This window comes from Aureobasidium melanogenum, assembly GCF_000721775.1.
Source record: "Aureobasidium melanogenum CBS 110374 unplaced genomic scaffold scaffold_14, whole genome shotgun sequence".
Classification (NCBI taxonomy): Eukaryota; Fungi; Ascomycota; class Dothideomycetes; order Dothideales; family Saccotheciaceae; genus Aureobasidium; species Aureobasidium melanogenum.
Window position 1 is genome coordinate 377112 of NW_024470066.1, and position 14208 is coordinate 391319.

Sequence of the window (14208 nt, forward strand, 5' to 3'; positions counted from 1 at the left end):
CTATCACCAAGCACAAATCACTCTTTCGCGTAAACATAACCAACAATTCTCCTATCGAGCTTCTTTGGCGGTGGTAGAACCTCTCCATGCCCGCACTCAGCACTTCTAACCACATTTCTCCCCTTCACCGCTCCGAGAATCTCGTCAAGCTGGCCTTTGAAGATTTCTTGCTGTTTATCGAGCTGCACTGAAAAGTTCTTCTTCATTTGCTGCATTTGCTTGTCGATTTTGACTTCCAAGGCAGAGAACCTGGTGTCTTGAGCAGAGGCAAGATGAGATATCGAGGCTTGGGTTGTCTCTGCTAGCGCGTGGGTTTGCTTCAGTTGCGTGGTGAGTAGTTTCTGATTTGAGAGGGTGGTGTCGAGAGTGGATTTGAGGGTCGAGAGTTGTTTGCTCGAAGTTTCCTGATTGCTCGCAATTGTCTGGAGGAGTGTCGTGTTCTTAGTCATGTCCTTTTGGAGCTTCTGGAGCAGATCTGTGTTTGGTGCTATTGGTGCTGGTGCCTCTGTTGCGGCTAGTCGGTCTGTGATTCCGCGCAATATAGCCGTGGTCTGTGATGCTTCCTTGTGCAACTTCTGAAGTGTTTCTGTGTTGGAAGCAGGTTCTGGACGATCTGTCAATGCGCGAATGGCCTTTGTGTTTTGCAAGAGCTGTTTCTGTATGGTTTGCAAAACTTCTGGTTGAAAAGGGTCGTTATCTGGTAGCGGGCGATTGTAGAGATCTCTCAGCAGTGTTGAAGTTTGCGATACCTCTTCCTGCAATTCATGCAAGATTTCGTGATTGGGACCTGGGGTGGGAGGAGGTTTGAGATAGAGCTCTTGTACACGCGAACAGGTTTCCTCAATGACGGACTGGAGAGACTGTAGGGCGGCTGCTTGCTGGTGTCGGTACTGGACATCGCTGGCGGCATTGTTCGCCGTGGCAGCTGCCGTCAGCTCGCGCAGTACTATCTCGTGGTCTTGCTGTCTGCGAGCTAGCGCTTCCATTTGCTGTGTCATGCGCTCTATCGTTGCAGACAACTTCTGAAAGCCTCTGGCACTGGCTTGTTGACCTTCGAGCAGCGCATCTAGCTGTAAGGTCGACTGGCTGACAGACTTCTGAATGTGATCCGAGGCCAGATTCAGCTGGGCAAACTCCATGTTGCTTGCGCCTGCTGGGGTAAAGGGATCTTCGAGTCTCTCAAATCCTCCAAAAACATGACCCTCGCTCAATGTTGGCATCAGAGGTGTACGGGCAGATGGAACACGTCTATGCGATGATACCAATTGCTGATGCGAAGTTTTGTCGTCCTTTCCGTCGGTCTGGCGATATGACCACCTGTCTCTCAAATGCGCAAACCTAGGGTTCTCCCATGCTTTGATGGGCGTACGGTCGTTCTTGAACGAGAAGAGGTTGGGACTTTCGCGCAAGGTATCGGGATACTCAGATTGCATCAATGTCCACCATTCCTGTGCAGTTTCGGCATCGGCGAAGCTCAAGAGGTAGCGAGCTTTGTTTATTTGGAAGGGGCTGATAAATGAGCTCCGCCTGCGACCGTAACAGAGGTAGGGCAAAGTTGGACTGCCAACAAGAGAGTCCAAGGGTTCTTCTGAGCTGTCACTGGCGATACTGCCTCGTGTCTTCCTGCCCGTCAAGTCCACATCGCCTGATGGCATGTTGGCATCGAAGCTGTCGTTGCGCATCTCTGGCGTCTTTGGGGTTTCGGGTACGGCCTTGTCGAGGTTGGGCGACCCCGATTCCATGAAGGTGTGATGTAGCAATGTCCAGTGGCTACAGTAAAATGCTAAAGGCAACAAAAGGGAATGGTTTCAACGGGGACGTTCTTCGTTTTTTCTTGCTAGAGCGATCTGCATGCAAGTGCTGCAGGGGAAGGAGTTTGGATGATGCTTACAAGGAGCTAGCCACGATAGACTGCGAACAATACATTGGGCCATTATGGTTGTGACATAAGTAGCCATGTACTTGACAACAAATGCCTACTTTCCTGGATTTTCTATCTTTTCACGTCATATTCAATTTATTCGCCCAGCCCACGTTTGAGGGAGCGACTAGAGCTGTCATTTGTTGTTGTGTATCTGCCCCGGTGGACGGGCCAACCGGGAGACCAGGTGCCGCGTTCAGGTGTGACACGCAAGGGTCCTCCTTGCCCTGAGCCGCTCATGACGGCAGGAGCAAAATCAGTGTGCAGATGTCGAGTCTGAGGCCTTATAAATTTGTGACTTCGTCGGTGTATGTCAGAGGTTGTATGAAGAGGCTGAGAGCGTTGCATTCCTGCAACGTTCCCGCGAGCTTGATCTGGCGCCACGATCTGCTGCTTTTGCTCTTCACCTTCAACACTGCCACAATCTACATGATTGACTCCTTACCGATCCCGAAGCATAGAGGTATACAGTCTAACGTGGTGCATCACTGTGTTCTGAATACAAGTTTGGCCATAGAGACGGCCCTCAATAAGGATCTCTGTAGAGTCCGCTTCCTTGACGAAAGTATTGCGCTTTTATTTCACAGCTACATTGACGATGTTTAGCACATGGGGAGGAGGCCCTGCAATATCCATTCTCGACATCTCTTCGCAGGACATGCATACTAAGTGCTGGCGTCCCATGGATACTTGGTTACAATTCATCTAAATCCATGGTTGGCGGTGACTGGCCGAGACGTGGTTGAATCCTTCGCATCCTTGCGAGTCATACAGGACTGCTTCATCTCGAGCTGGTAAAGACCTGGCGCTTACAACTTTACTGGTATCAACCATCTTCACAATGATCTTCTGGCATGTCGCATGCTGATAGAGGCTATTAGAGTCGTACATGTGCGCCATGTATGTTTGGAAGGTAGGCTGTGTTGGTTGTTAGTCTATTTTCAGGCCTGCAAACACCACCAAGCTGTATGGCTCCATGGATAGGCTGCAGTCGAAGGATGGCGCGATGCGAAACAATCTTCAACTTCACCACTCGAAATCAGGTGTTGGCGCCTGCGACTTTCCGGACCTGGAACAATTTCTGCCTTCAGGCAGCGGCGGCTCTTGTCGAGTGATTGATAATAAATAAGTGACTCCTTCTGTGGTTGCAACTCCATCAAGTCGTCTTCACTCTCACTTTCTTCTACTGCTTCACTGCAAGTCATCTAGAGTCAACAGCGCTCCTTCCTTCCTCATCGCACTTCTTCCTCAGCATCACACACATTCAAGACTTCTCTCGCAATCATGGGTCTCATGTCCAAAGCACGCGGTCTGGGCCTGGGAGTCATGATCTGGGCTTTGGCAGTACCCATCTTCCTCTTCACAAGTACGTAATGTGCGCCTAATGATCAATACTGGCAAGCTCTAACACTCGAAAAGTCTTCCCACTCGTCTCTTCGACTTCGACTGGCACCAGCGGAATCTATCTGCTTACTTACAAGTGGAACGATGATGACCACAGCTGGTTGAGACTTGGCTACTATGTGAGTCTTCTCAGCTAGGTACATTTTCTATGTTTTAGCTAACAGTCACTTTTAGGGCTTGTGCATTGTCCACAACAAGCACGGCGGCGACCGCTGTCTGACCACTACTGGACGCTCGAGCAAGGATCTTGTCAAGGCCTTCCACATCGATACCGATCGCAACGATCAATTCAACTATCCGCTCAAGTTGCAGCACGATGTCTTCGTCGCTTTCCTCACCGCTGGCGGTGTCGTCTGGTTGATCTCGCTCATACTCATTTCTCTCGTCATTCTCAGGGGCTCATCTGCCGGACGTCTCATTCGCAGTGCAGCAAAGGCTACCAGTCTCGCAGGTGCTACCTTGATGATCGCTAGCGCATGGGCAACAAACTCAGCAGTCAAGGCATTGGAAGTGGTCTCCAGTGGTACGTTGGAGGGCGGCACGCTGCTCTACGGGCTGCAATGGGTGGCTGCTATCCTGGCCTTTTTCTTTGCATACGCAGTCAGCTCTGTGGCAGACTCAGAAGACGGAGGAAAAGCTTACTACCTTGGACGTGTCTGATGAGCTTGAGGTAACTCATGTGCACCTGGCAAAAAAAACAGATACCATAGTCTGTAGACGATGTTACACAAAATGATAATGATTCTACATTTCGGATGATGATGCGTTATTCTTGACAATTCATTCGTATAGAAGCAATCACTCTTGATCAATGCGAGCTTTTCGTGCGCAGAGTTTTTACTTGGTTGTACTTCTGAGTAGCTTCCGTTGTATCCATTCGTGATGAACTTGAGGAGGGCGAAGAGAAACTGATAGTGAAGGTCAGGGTCAGGGTCTGAATACACTTTGCAACGGCTCGAAGCTCGGACCTCATACGAGTATATACGCCTCCAGCTTGCGACCATTCATGACAGACGACCAACCCACCATGGATTATACATTTGTTATCAATGGCGACCCAAACAGCCGCAAGAGGAAAGCTCCCCAAGGTGCATGCGAAACTTGCAAGAAGCGAAAGGTATACATCTAGCCTTTCGAGATCCACGCAAACAGTGATTAAGATAGTCGAGCAATAATAGAAACGATGCACACATGGCCTAGAGACAGAAAATCATCAGACTGATGCGCGGCCTACCTCTTCGACTCCAGGGCGAATACAAAATCTGGATCCGCCCTCATCTGGAATGGACAAGTCAACAGTCTCCAGTGATGAGCAGCGACAGCATCACGCGCGACCTTATGACCACCCATCCAATTCAAGATTTATCGGCGATCTGAATCCTGAGGCCAGTCTGGTAGCTGAACACGATCCTGGCAGTGGAAACCGTGACAGACATGATGTTGGTATATGGGTTGGACGCCATACCTATGATGCGCGACACGACCATGACCAGCGCAAAAGGGAGTCTGTGGGTGCCAACTCGCCAGAAAGGGAAAACATGATTGGCGGCGAGGAGCAGAACCCGCCATCTGCGATAATGAACACCCAAGACCGAGACTCACTCATCGACATATACTTTGAGAGACTGAATCCATTACTGCCGATAGTGGATGAAGCCACTTTTCGAAATACAGAGAGGAAACCTCAGCTCCTCGTATTCGCCATGTGTCTGGTCGCCTCGCGAGATCAGAAAGCGAGACGCTATCTACGCTTCTTGGAGAGCCCTGAACCACTTACGCAAAGAGCATTTGCATCGAGAGTATATGCCTCTTTACGCTGGGGAGTTCAGATGGGCCGTGAGCGTGACAAAATCAACCTGATACAGATCTTAGCTCTGATGTCATTGTACTCTGAAGGCCCAGAGGGAACAGTGGACTCGTCCATGCATTTGTCACAAGCGATTCACCACGGTCAGACCATTGGACTACATCTTGGTCGTTCCAGTGGACATGGAGGTAGTCAGACGCGACTGTTCTGGGCCTTGTGGGTTTTGTCAAATTTCAATGCTAGTTTGAACGGACGGCCACGTCAAATCTTGGATTTGGACATTGGTCTGAAGCTAGACGAAGCATACGAGATCTCCGCTCCAGGAACACGGATATTGCTCGCCATCTCACAATTGCTTACTAGAATCATTGGGTTATACCAACCCACAGCCGCTCTGGACATCACGGGTATTGAGGAAGACTACGAAAGCTTTGAAAACATCCTGGATCGGTGTGGTGCTTGGGATCTTGAATCGAATGTCATAAGTAAGTCCTACGATACCTATAACGAGGCTATCAAATCTGACGACTTCGTTTGTGTAGCGTCTTTGGAGATTTACTATCATGGTGTGGCGATCATATCTCACCGCGCTCGTGCGACTTCTCGACCATTACTTCCGACACCTTCAAGCTTACGGCAGGAGCTTTCGGCGTTACAGATAGTCACGATTCTCCGCCACATCTCGCCCAAGAATCTGGTGCCGCTACCTCTCATACCTTATGGCATCTCACTCGCCGTTTCCACGTTTTACAACCAGCTTCGTAGTGCTCGCAGCCATATTAAACGCATAGCAGCTCGGGAACACATAGACAGCTGCGTACAAGCTCTGGAACAGTTGAGCGAGTGGTCACAACCAGCAAAGAATATGGCTTTATTGGGGCGCAAAGCACTGGATCAAGTGGCTGCTGTGACGATATCGCCAGAGCTTCGTCGCACATCACGACTTCACGCTGGACCCGCTGAGTGGCGGCCTGCAGGACCACCCCATCATCAAATCGATCAAGCTGGATTGCAACAGCACAACGCTTCTGCCTCGCTCGCAGGACAGCAGCCACATCCTGATGGTGGGTTAAGCGGCTTTGACATTGCGTATGACGAGTTGATGGACATGGATGCTGTGTTTGGCGACTTCTTGAACATGAATTTGCCTGATTTTGGACTGCCTTTTCAGTGAGACTGATGGGCTCTCTCTGGGCATGTGTCAGGGATCAAAAACCATCGTGCATTTTCATAGCTCTAGATAGTGTCATGCAGGAGTGCTCGGAGAAGATGACACGTTAACAACCCTGGGTCCCCTGGAAATCGAGGCTATCAAGCTATCCCCAATTGCCTGCCCAATCCAACATGAGGCTGCAAAAATGCAAGATATGATTGCCTGAGAATTGTTGTTGTCCATTGAAAGTGAACAATCCATGGCAAGCTCTCAGTGGCTTACGAAGGGAGGTTTCGTCAAATAATTGTGCATTTCTACAATCGTCTTTTTACACTCTCGAATACGGCGGGAGATCAGAACCCAAAACCCTCACATCGAAACATCGGCAAGAACAAAGGCTATCGTGCTGCCGCACATACCGCCTCACCAACATCGCATCCACCCAACAAAGAAGCCTAAAAGCCCATCTGCCACTTTTAACACACTTGTTTCCTTGTTTCAAATCTAGAAAAGTACAGTTGCAGTAGCCCTGAGAGGAGCCACGATGCCCTCTTGCAAAACTTGCGACGCTACAGCACAAGATTGCGATGTCTTCTTTTGAGATGTCGGACGTGCGTGGCAACAGGTTGCAGTTGAAGAAGCAATTTGGTCCGTTGGGGTCTCTTTGGCGTTTACTTATGCCGTAATGTATCTGTAAGGGAGAGGACGAATTGGCATCTCTGACTGATTTGGACCAGAAGTGGCCAGTGGGGCTAGGATGTTCGAAGTGCTTCCAGCCGACTGGGCTTGGGTGGCTATGTCTTCTGTTGGCGGATAGAGCCATGTCATTGTTCGAGATTGTTTTGTTGTATCGTGGAGGAGCGCCGAGGTCCCATGGGTTTTCGGTCTTTGGCGACATGATGGTTTCGATCTGAGCAAGTTTTGGTATCAGGAAGATATTGAGAGTTGGTGTGGTATGTTATATAACTGTTCCTCGGCTGAAGAGTCATGTTGGTGATCATTTGCCTCAAATGACCGTAGAGGTCTGACGCCATGTGCATTACTATCACAGAGTCACTGGAAAATGATACCACTCCATCCATGTCAGTGGACACTATTCAGCTTCTCGGAGCTGCAAGAGTTCGGTCAAGTAAAGAGTGAAAGTGTAGCGAAGGTATAAATGATCAGAAAAGAAAGCGCTTTTGCAACGTAAATGTTGACTAGCATATCTAGCTTAAGATAAGCAGACTAACCCCTCTTCCTAGGAGCGGCAGCAGGAGGAGGACCGGTCTTGATGACGTTCACAAGATCCTTGAGGCCATCAGGTTGAACCGACTGAGCAGTCACTACGCCGGCAGCTTTGTCGATGACATTCTTGGGATCTGCGTCGCCAACCATATCGATGTTTGTGGCAAGCCATTGTTGGAAAGGAGCAGCAACGAAGAAGCCATCGGCGGTGAACCACTGCATGAAAGGAGCCGAAATTTCCTTGCTGACGGGAGGAATAGTATTGAGTGACGAAGGGTGGTATGTGACGCTAAGTTTGTAGGTAGGATCGAACTTGTCTGTGCGGGTGGAGATGGTAATCTGTTGGAGCGAGTTAGCTGGTGGAACGACACATAGAGCAGGATAACAGCAACTCACCTTGCGACCTTTCCAAGCACCGACGTAGATGAGACCGTTCTCGACCTGCCAGATCCAGTAGGTAAAGGCACCGTTCAGGAGAAAGTAGACGACGACGGCCCAAGTGGTGAATTGTTTTGTAGCTTCGAAGCCATATTTGTAGTCCAAAGCGAAGGTGATGGCAGCAATGATGACAGCGGTGTATCCAAGAGCGAGCTTTACGTCGGTGTACCAGTGGGACTGGCGGAACTTGAGGCCGTTCAGGTAGTTTTGCAGGGCATCGTCGGTTGTGTTCTTGCAGTCTGTCAAGATGGTCAGCTTTGGCTCAAGTAGAAGAGTTGTAGGAATGAAGTACCAGAGACGTTATACGGCGATATTCTGGTTTCGTCAGCCATGCTTGCGAGGGTGTAGAGTGGATCGAGAAAGTGTTTGGTCGGCGATGGTGACAGAGTTCAAGATGAAGCGTGGCCGGAGCTCCACACGAACTTGCGGAGAGGCTGCGACATCAACGACCGCGAATCTCACATTCAAGCATCCGACGACACCATCACCGCGTCTTTGTTCTCGCCGACATGTCGCCCGTCATGGCTGAGCCTGTGGTGCAGACCATCTACAGGGATCCTGCTCTGTTCTACTGGATCCTGCTGCCCATCACCGTCGTCATGGCAAGTCTCCCTCTCCAGCTTGCACCACCAACACGCAGCTAACAGCTCCCTCAGATCCTCACTGGTATCTTGCGACACTACCTCTCGACTCTCCTGCAGTCCGCCCCTAAGCAGCAAGCCATCAACCATGTGCGCCAACAGCGTTCGCTTATGCGCGGTGTCAATCTTCGCAACAACTACCAGCAGCTCTCTCCGTCCTCTTTCGCTGCTCGCAAGGCATATATGATCCAAGCCTACAAGGACGGCTCCTTCCTCGCCGAGCCTGAGATGCGCGGCCAGCCCAAGGGTAACCCAATGGCCGACCCTGCTGCTATGGAGGGTATGATGGGCATGATGAAGGGTCAGGTCGCCATGATGGTCCCTCAGAGTCTGATCATGGGCTGGATCAATGCCTTCTTCTCTGGATATGTCATCATGAAGCTTCCGTTCCCTCTGACTCCTCAGTTCAAGTCTATGCTGCAGTCAGGTGTTGGTACCAGAGACCTTGACGTCCGATGGGTTTCGAGTTTGTCTTGGTACTTCTTGACCCTTTTCGGTCTGCAACCCGTGTACAACTTCATCCTCGGCAGTAACAACGGTACGCTTTCCTCTGCGCTCTTGACCTATCAAATAACTGACAAGATACACAGCTGCCAGCCAGGTCACGCAGCAGATGGCCCAGGCTCAGATGGGCGCCAACCCCATGGGTGGTCAAGATCCCGACAAGGATTTTTTGAACGAAGCAGAGAACCTCGAGGTTCTCGAACATCATTGCCTTCTCGATGGTGTCGAGGACAGATTGCTGTCCAGTGTAGCATAGATTCGTACATAGCATACAAGATAACAAATTCCTTGCCAACTTTCTCACCACACGTTCGCAACGGTATCACAGACGGAACACATGAAAGACTAAGAAGTGGTCTGACTTCTTTCCTACTGTACCAGATGGTGAGATACTAATTGATGCAAAGCGCCAAAAGATCAGAGATGACGGGATGGTGTGAGACTGGGAGTGCGGGGCAGGGTCCAGACAAAATGACATGACGCGACTGCCTTGATGGTTTCGACTTCCCAGACTTGCTCGACCCTCTCTTCCTGTCGCAGCAACCATGTTTTCCTTTCGCTCCAACTTCTTCTCAAACCTCCTATCTGGTGGCTATGGATCCGCTCTCAAACTCGACTTGCCCCCTGTCGAGTCGATCGACATTGAAGAAACCCCCGAGAAACGAGCTCGAACACTCAAGCACCTGATCAAGGCCAATCACATCAACCACTCCATCATCTACCACCACCTCGAGTTCCACAACCACGCACCCCACGTATAACTCTCTTTCTTGCTCTTTTGCCATTCCACACCGTGCTGAGGTGATACCCTCTAGATTCTGGGTTCCGCCTACTTCCTCGGTGCCAATGTCGACCAATTAATGGACATTTATGAGAAAGAGTCCAAAGATCTCGAACCATGGCAAGATTCACCCTCGGAAATTTCAAGACATGACTGGCGTGACTACCTGGGAAAGAGAGAGTACGGAAGCTCCAGCGACATACACAAACATGGCGGCTGATGCGAGACTTCAGGTACCAGCGTGCATGGGTAGACTTTCTCGAGGACCAGCTTGTCCAATTTGGCTATGATTGGCGAGAGCTTCTCGACGACTTCCTGTACTCTGGCAAGCAGCCTCTAATCAACAATCTGATTGCTGGCCGTGAGTAATCATCCTAGCCTGAACAAGTGCCTCTCTAACTTGCTTCCAGTCGCACACCCTCTCATTCACCTCGGTTTCGCCCTTGAACTCGCCTCTCCAACCGTCGCCATCGAATCGCTGGCTCTAGTTGCCTCATTCTACAATCACCAGCATGTCTACCTCGATGATCCGTCGTACACCAAGCCTTCGCCCTGGTCCTCACAAGATCCTTTTGAAGTCATTCAAAAAGTGCATCAAGATTCTCGGCTCGATTCCTTCTTCGAAAAGCCTGGAGAAGACAACTATAGCCCTCTGACCGAGGACAAAGAGAAGGAGGCTATTCTGCTCGAGCACTGGAATAGCTGGACCATCAAGAACCCTAAGTCTCAATTCGAAGCTGCTCAACGTGCCGCTGTCGCTTTGGTAGTCGGTACACACGAGAAGGGCCAGAAGTTTGACTTCTTCCTCGTTCACATCCTTACCAGCTCACACGCTGTCCGCGTTATCGCTCCCTTGATTCGTGCCACATATCACCTTCCTCTGTTAAGACAATGGTGGCTGTTCTTGCTGACTGCTTACATTGGTCAACTTCGTCCAGCCATTGACAAGAGCAGAATCACAAATGTTGATCTCGTAGGGAGAGACTGGAAATGGGTAGCCGACCGAGCTGTCAACGGTAAGTGGGCACAAGACGCTCACTTTGTGAAAGGTATGCTAGCCACAAATCACCAGTTCACATCTGATGCTAACGCTTTCTTTCCATAGCCTGTCGCTCAATGCAAGAAGCCGCCAAAACTTGGGGCGACGAAGATCAATATTTCTTGAAGGCTGCTGTCAAGTTGTCTGAGGAGTTCAGTGGTTGGGGCGGATTCAGTGCCTCGTCAGAAGATGAGGCAGAAGCCACGGCATCAAATATTGGCTTTGCTGCAAGACATCATGGTTGAAGATATCAGTTTGTCGGAGAACATATGGGCAGCTGCAATGGCGTTCATAATCAGATTGTATCGTCACGACTTTGAAGATTCTGAGCTTTTGATCTTTCTTTGCATCGAATCTCGGCGCTCCATAGGCAATGCTAATTTGTCAACCTGTGTTTTGATAGTTCGACTTAGAGCATTGTGTCAAGGTGAGTCTAAGAAAGTATGACAGGGTGACTGGAGGCACGGGCAACCCTGTCTTGGCTGCGACGACCTTGATGTGACCCAACACATTCCTCTTCCCAATGGCCACGAACTTCAACATTGACAACGCTCGTTAATATCCTGATTCGACGCGTTCTGGGAGCAGTCACCATCAAACAATTTCAATCTTGCCTGAACATCTATGGCTGCCTTCTGAGCGTCACAACACGCTTTGGAGCGACAACATCCCCTACAGCACGACCCTAGCACACAACCACAATCATGTCCGGCTACGGTAGAGCAGGGTTCCATCGCCCGCCTTCAGCTGACAACAGCGATGACTCGGCAAGTGACTCGGACCACGAGGGCCTCGCGCGCGGAACACGCACATCGACCGATATTAGACAGCTGGATCTGAAGATATTGGAACGAGAGGAAGAGGCGGAAAAACTGTTGGCTGGTGAACAAAAAGACCGAAGAGTACCAGGTCTTTTCGGGCGCAAGGATGGACCATCGAGCAGGGTGAAGCTTAGCAAGAGGGAACGCAGGAAGTACCAGCGTGAGGCACAACGCACGGGAAGGAAACAGCACAAAGAGGAGGAAGAAAGTGAACTCATGTATGACATGGAGGAAGGCCATAAAGACAGCTCCGACTCGGCCACTTCATCAGACGTCGACAGGTTGAGATTGAAAGAGCTGCCACAAACCATTGAACGCCGCAGCTCACGACTCTGGAAGCTTACCGCCATCCACATCGTGATCATCATCGCCTTCGTTGGCCTTCTACTTGGTGCTTATATGGCATCTCGCAACCGTAAAACTCTAGCTCGCCCTCAACTGAACACTCTCACTAACGGCAGCTCTATCTTTGCTCCAACCACTATTCTTATCTCGCTCGATGGATTCCGCGCTGACTTCCTCCATCGTAACATCACACCATCCTTGAACTCATTTGTTCGAGCCGGTGTATCGCCTGAGTACATGTCACCAAGTTTTCCTTCTGTCACCTTTCCCAACCATTTCACCCTTGTAACTGGCCTATATCCTGAAGCCCATGGGGTCGTCGGAAACAGCTTCTGGGACCCCGAGTTGAAAGAAGACTTCTACTACACAGATCCTACCAGGAGCATGCAGCCCAAGTGGTGGAATGGTGAGCCTATCTGGGTAACCGCCGAAGAGCAAGACGTTCGCGCTGCAATTCACATGTGGCCTGGATCTGAAGCCCATATCGGCATCGAACCTACATTTGTCGACAAATATCAAGGTCATGAGGCACTCACGAACAAGGTCGACCGCATCCTTGGTCTGCTTGACCTTCCTGGGCCACATGACAAAGGCGCAAAGCCTGAAAATCCAAGACCACAGTTAATTGCCGCCTATGTGCCGGACGTTGATCGCGATGGTCATTTGTATGGTCCAAACAGTACCGAAATCAGATCCACTATTTCTAGTGTCGATAGCATGTTGGGCCACCTGTTCTCTGGACTCGAGCAGCGAAATCTGACAGACATCGTGAACATCATCATTGTCTCTGACCATGGTATGGCCACTACATCGACTTCTCGCTTGATCCAGCTTGATGACATTATCGATATGTCTGTTATCGAACGTACTGACGGATGGCCACTCTATGGACTTCGCCCGAAGAATGATTCAGATATCGAGCCCCTTTACAGCCAATTGAAGCAAGAAGCGGCGAACATGGATGGTTTCGATGTCTATCTGAAAGATCGCGACATGCCTGAACGCTATCATTTCTCACAAAACGACCGTATCGCACCGCTTTGGGTAATACCTTGGACTGGGTGGGCAATCGTGGTCAGAGAAGAATTTGACGTCGCCGAGGCGAAGAAGACCGGCCAAGTGTATCATCCTCGAGGTGTGCACGGATACGATCATGAGCACCCACTGATGCGCGCAATCTTCGTGGCCAGAGGTCCTGCGTTCCCTCACACGCCCGGCAGCAAAGTGGACGTCTTCCAAAATATTGAGGTCTACAACCTTGTCTGTGACTCTGTTGGGATTTCGCCCAAGCCAAACAATGGTACCCTCCGTTTACCGCTTAATCCGGTTGGATTGCATGATTCTATGCCACCTCAAGAGATTCCAGAGGATTTGCCAGAAGACGTCGTTTCGAGTGGAGGAAGTGACGAGTTGAATTCGGCGTCTCAAGCGTCCACAGCATCGATTGCAGCGTCGCCCGAAATAGCGAAAACAACCTCAACTCCGACGCAAGCTTCACGACCAACAATCGCCACCACAGATGCGGCTACTCCAACACGACCGGTCATCCATGACGACGTAAGCCAGGAAGACGAAGATCAAAATGGCAAAGACACGAACTTATGGTGGGACTGGGTCAAAGGGAAACTCGACGGTGCCAAAGATTGGGCGACCGGGTTATACGATACGGTATCCGACAAAATTTCGGGCGCTGCAGCGGACTCAGGAAACAGCAGATGATCCGACTTTGTTTCACATAAAACAACTCACCTTTGAGGCTGCTGCGTTCAATTTGACAATCTACTTGGTGTTTCCTTTGGTGTGGGACATCGCGTTCCGAAGCCTCATAGAGCATACTGGAACATGACTCCGGGCTTCCCTATTCAGCCTGGGAAGGATCTATTGCAGCGCATACGGATCATAGGAGTTTCATGCAGCCTATGATCATGCTGAGAGCGCGTTTCTTACTGCTCCCTGCGATAATCAGGACCTGATCACCGGTTAATTGCCACGTGCGTTGCGGCTCTTGCACACGCTATCCTGCTCCATGCCTATTTTCTCCTTATGAGAACTCTATCTTACTCCAGTTTCGAGCATTTATTAACGCAACTGTCGATGCCTAGGAAACACATGCTTTTTGCTAAGTCA

General features: G+C 50.2%; 8 protein-coding genes across 8 annotated transcripts; 5 read left to right on the forward strand and 3 right to left on the reverse strand.

Moving 5' to 3' along the window:
• Positions 1 to 17: 17 nt before the first annotated feature.
• On the reverse strand, positions 18 to 1958 carry M437DRAFT_51708 (uncharacterized protein; the record flags this gene model as incomplete). Its single annotated transcript, XM_041022224.1, has 2 exons — positions 18 to 1783; positions 1892 to 1958. 2 exons carry the CDS (start codon positions 1956 to 1958, stop codon positions 18 to 20), a joined length of 1833 nt encoding a protein of 610 aa, XP_040878673.1.
• Positions 1959 to 3187: 1229 nt separating this feature from the next.
• M437DRAFT_51293 (uncharacterized protein) lies at positions 3188 to 3985 on the forward strand (the record flags this gene model as incomplete). The annotated part of the gene is made up of 3 exons (XM_041022154.1): positions 3188 to 3287; positions 3341 to 3444; positions 3500 to 3985. Coding segments are annotated over 3 exons (690 nt in total), but the record flags the coding sequence as incomplete, so codon positions are not given.
• A 917-nt stretch (positions 3986 to 4902) lies between these two features.
• M437DRAFT_51521 (uncharacterized protein) lies at positions 4903 to 6306 on the forward strand (the record flags this gene model as incomplete). The annotated part of the gene is made up of 2 exons (XM_041022196.1): positions 4903 to 5617; positions 5675 to 6306. The coding sequence occupies 2 exons, from the start codon at positions 4903 to 4905 to the stop codon at positions 6304 to 6306; spliced, it is 1347 nt and encodes a 448-aa protein (XP_040878675.1).
• A 307-nt stretch (positions 6307 to 6613) lies between these two features.
• On the reverse strand, positions 6614 to 7108 carry M437DRAFT_51718 (uncharacterized protein; the record flags this gene model as incomplete). Its single annotated transcript, XM_041022226.1, has 1 exon — positions 6614 to 7108. The coding sequence occupies one exon, from the start codon at positions 7106 to 7108 to the stop codon at positions 6614 to 6616; it is 495 nt and encodes a 164-aa protein (XP_040878676.1).
• Positions 7109 to 7512: 404 nt separating this feature from the next.
• M437DRAFT_76325 (uncharacterized protein) lies at positions 7513 to 8282 on the reverse strand (the record flags this gene model as incomplete). Its single annotated transcript, XM_041026603.1, has 3 exons — positions 7513 to 7851; positions 7909 to 8189; positions 8243 to 8282. 3 exons carry the CDS (start codon positions 8280 to 8282, stop codon positions 7513 to 7515), a joined length of 660 nt encoding a protein of 219 aa, XP_040878677.1.
• A 189-nt stretch (positions 8283 to 8471) lies between these two features.
• M437DRAFT_51453 (uncharacterized protein) lies at positions 8472 to 9351 on the forward strand (the record flags this gene model as incomplete). The annotated part of the gene is made up of 3 exons (XM_041022183.1): positions 8472 to 8546; positions 8598 to 9129; positions 9182 to 9351. The coding sequence occupies 3 exons, from the start codon at positions 8472 to 8474 to the stop codon at positions 9349 to 9351; spliced, it is 777 nt and encodes a 258-aa protein (XP_040878678.1).
• A 289-nt stretch (positions 9352 to 9640) lies between these two features.
• Positions 9641 to 11160, forward strand: M437DRAFT_51370 (uncharacterized protein; the record flags this gene model as incomplete). Its single annotated transcript, XM_041022168.1, has 5 exons — positions 9641 to 9850; positions 9911 to 10056; positions 10110 to 10237; positions 10287 to 10925; positions 10982 to 11160. The coding sequence occupies 5 exons, from the start codon at positions 9641 to 9643 to the stop codon at positions 11158 to 11160; spliced, it is 1302 nt and encodes a 433-aa protein (XP_040878679.1).
• Positions 11161 to 11961: 801 nt separating this feature from the next.
• M437DRAFT_51706 (Phosphodiest-domain-containing protein) lies at positions 11962 to 13800 on the forward strand (the record flags this gene model as incomplete). The annotated part of the gene is made up of 2 exons (XM_041022223.1): positions 11962 to 13474; positions 13520 to 13800. 2 exons carry the CDS (start codon positions 11962 to 11964, stop codon positions 13798 to 13800), a joined length of 1794 nt encoding a protein of 597 aa, XP_040878680.1.
• Between the last annotated feature and the right edge of the window lie 408 nt (positions 13801 to 14208).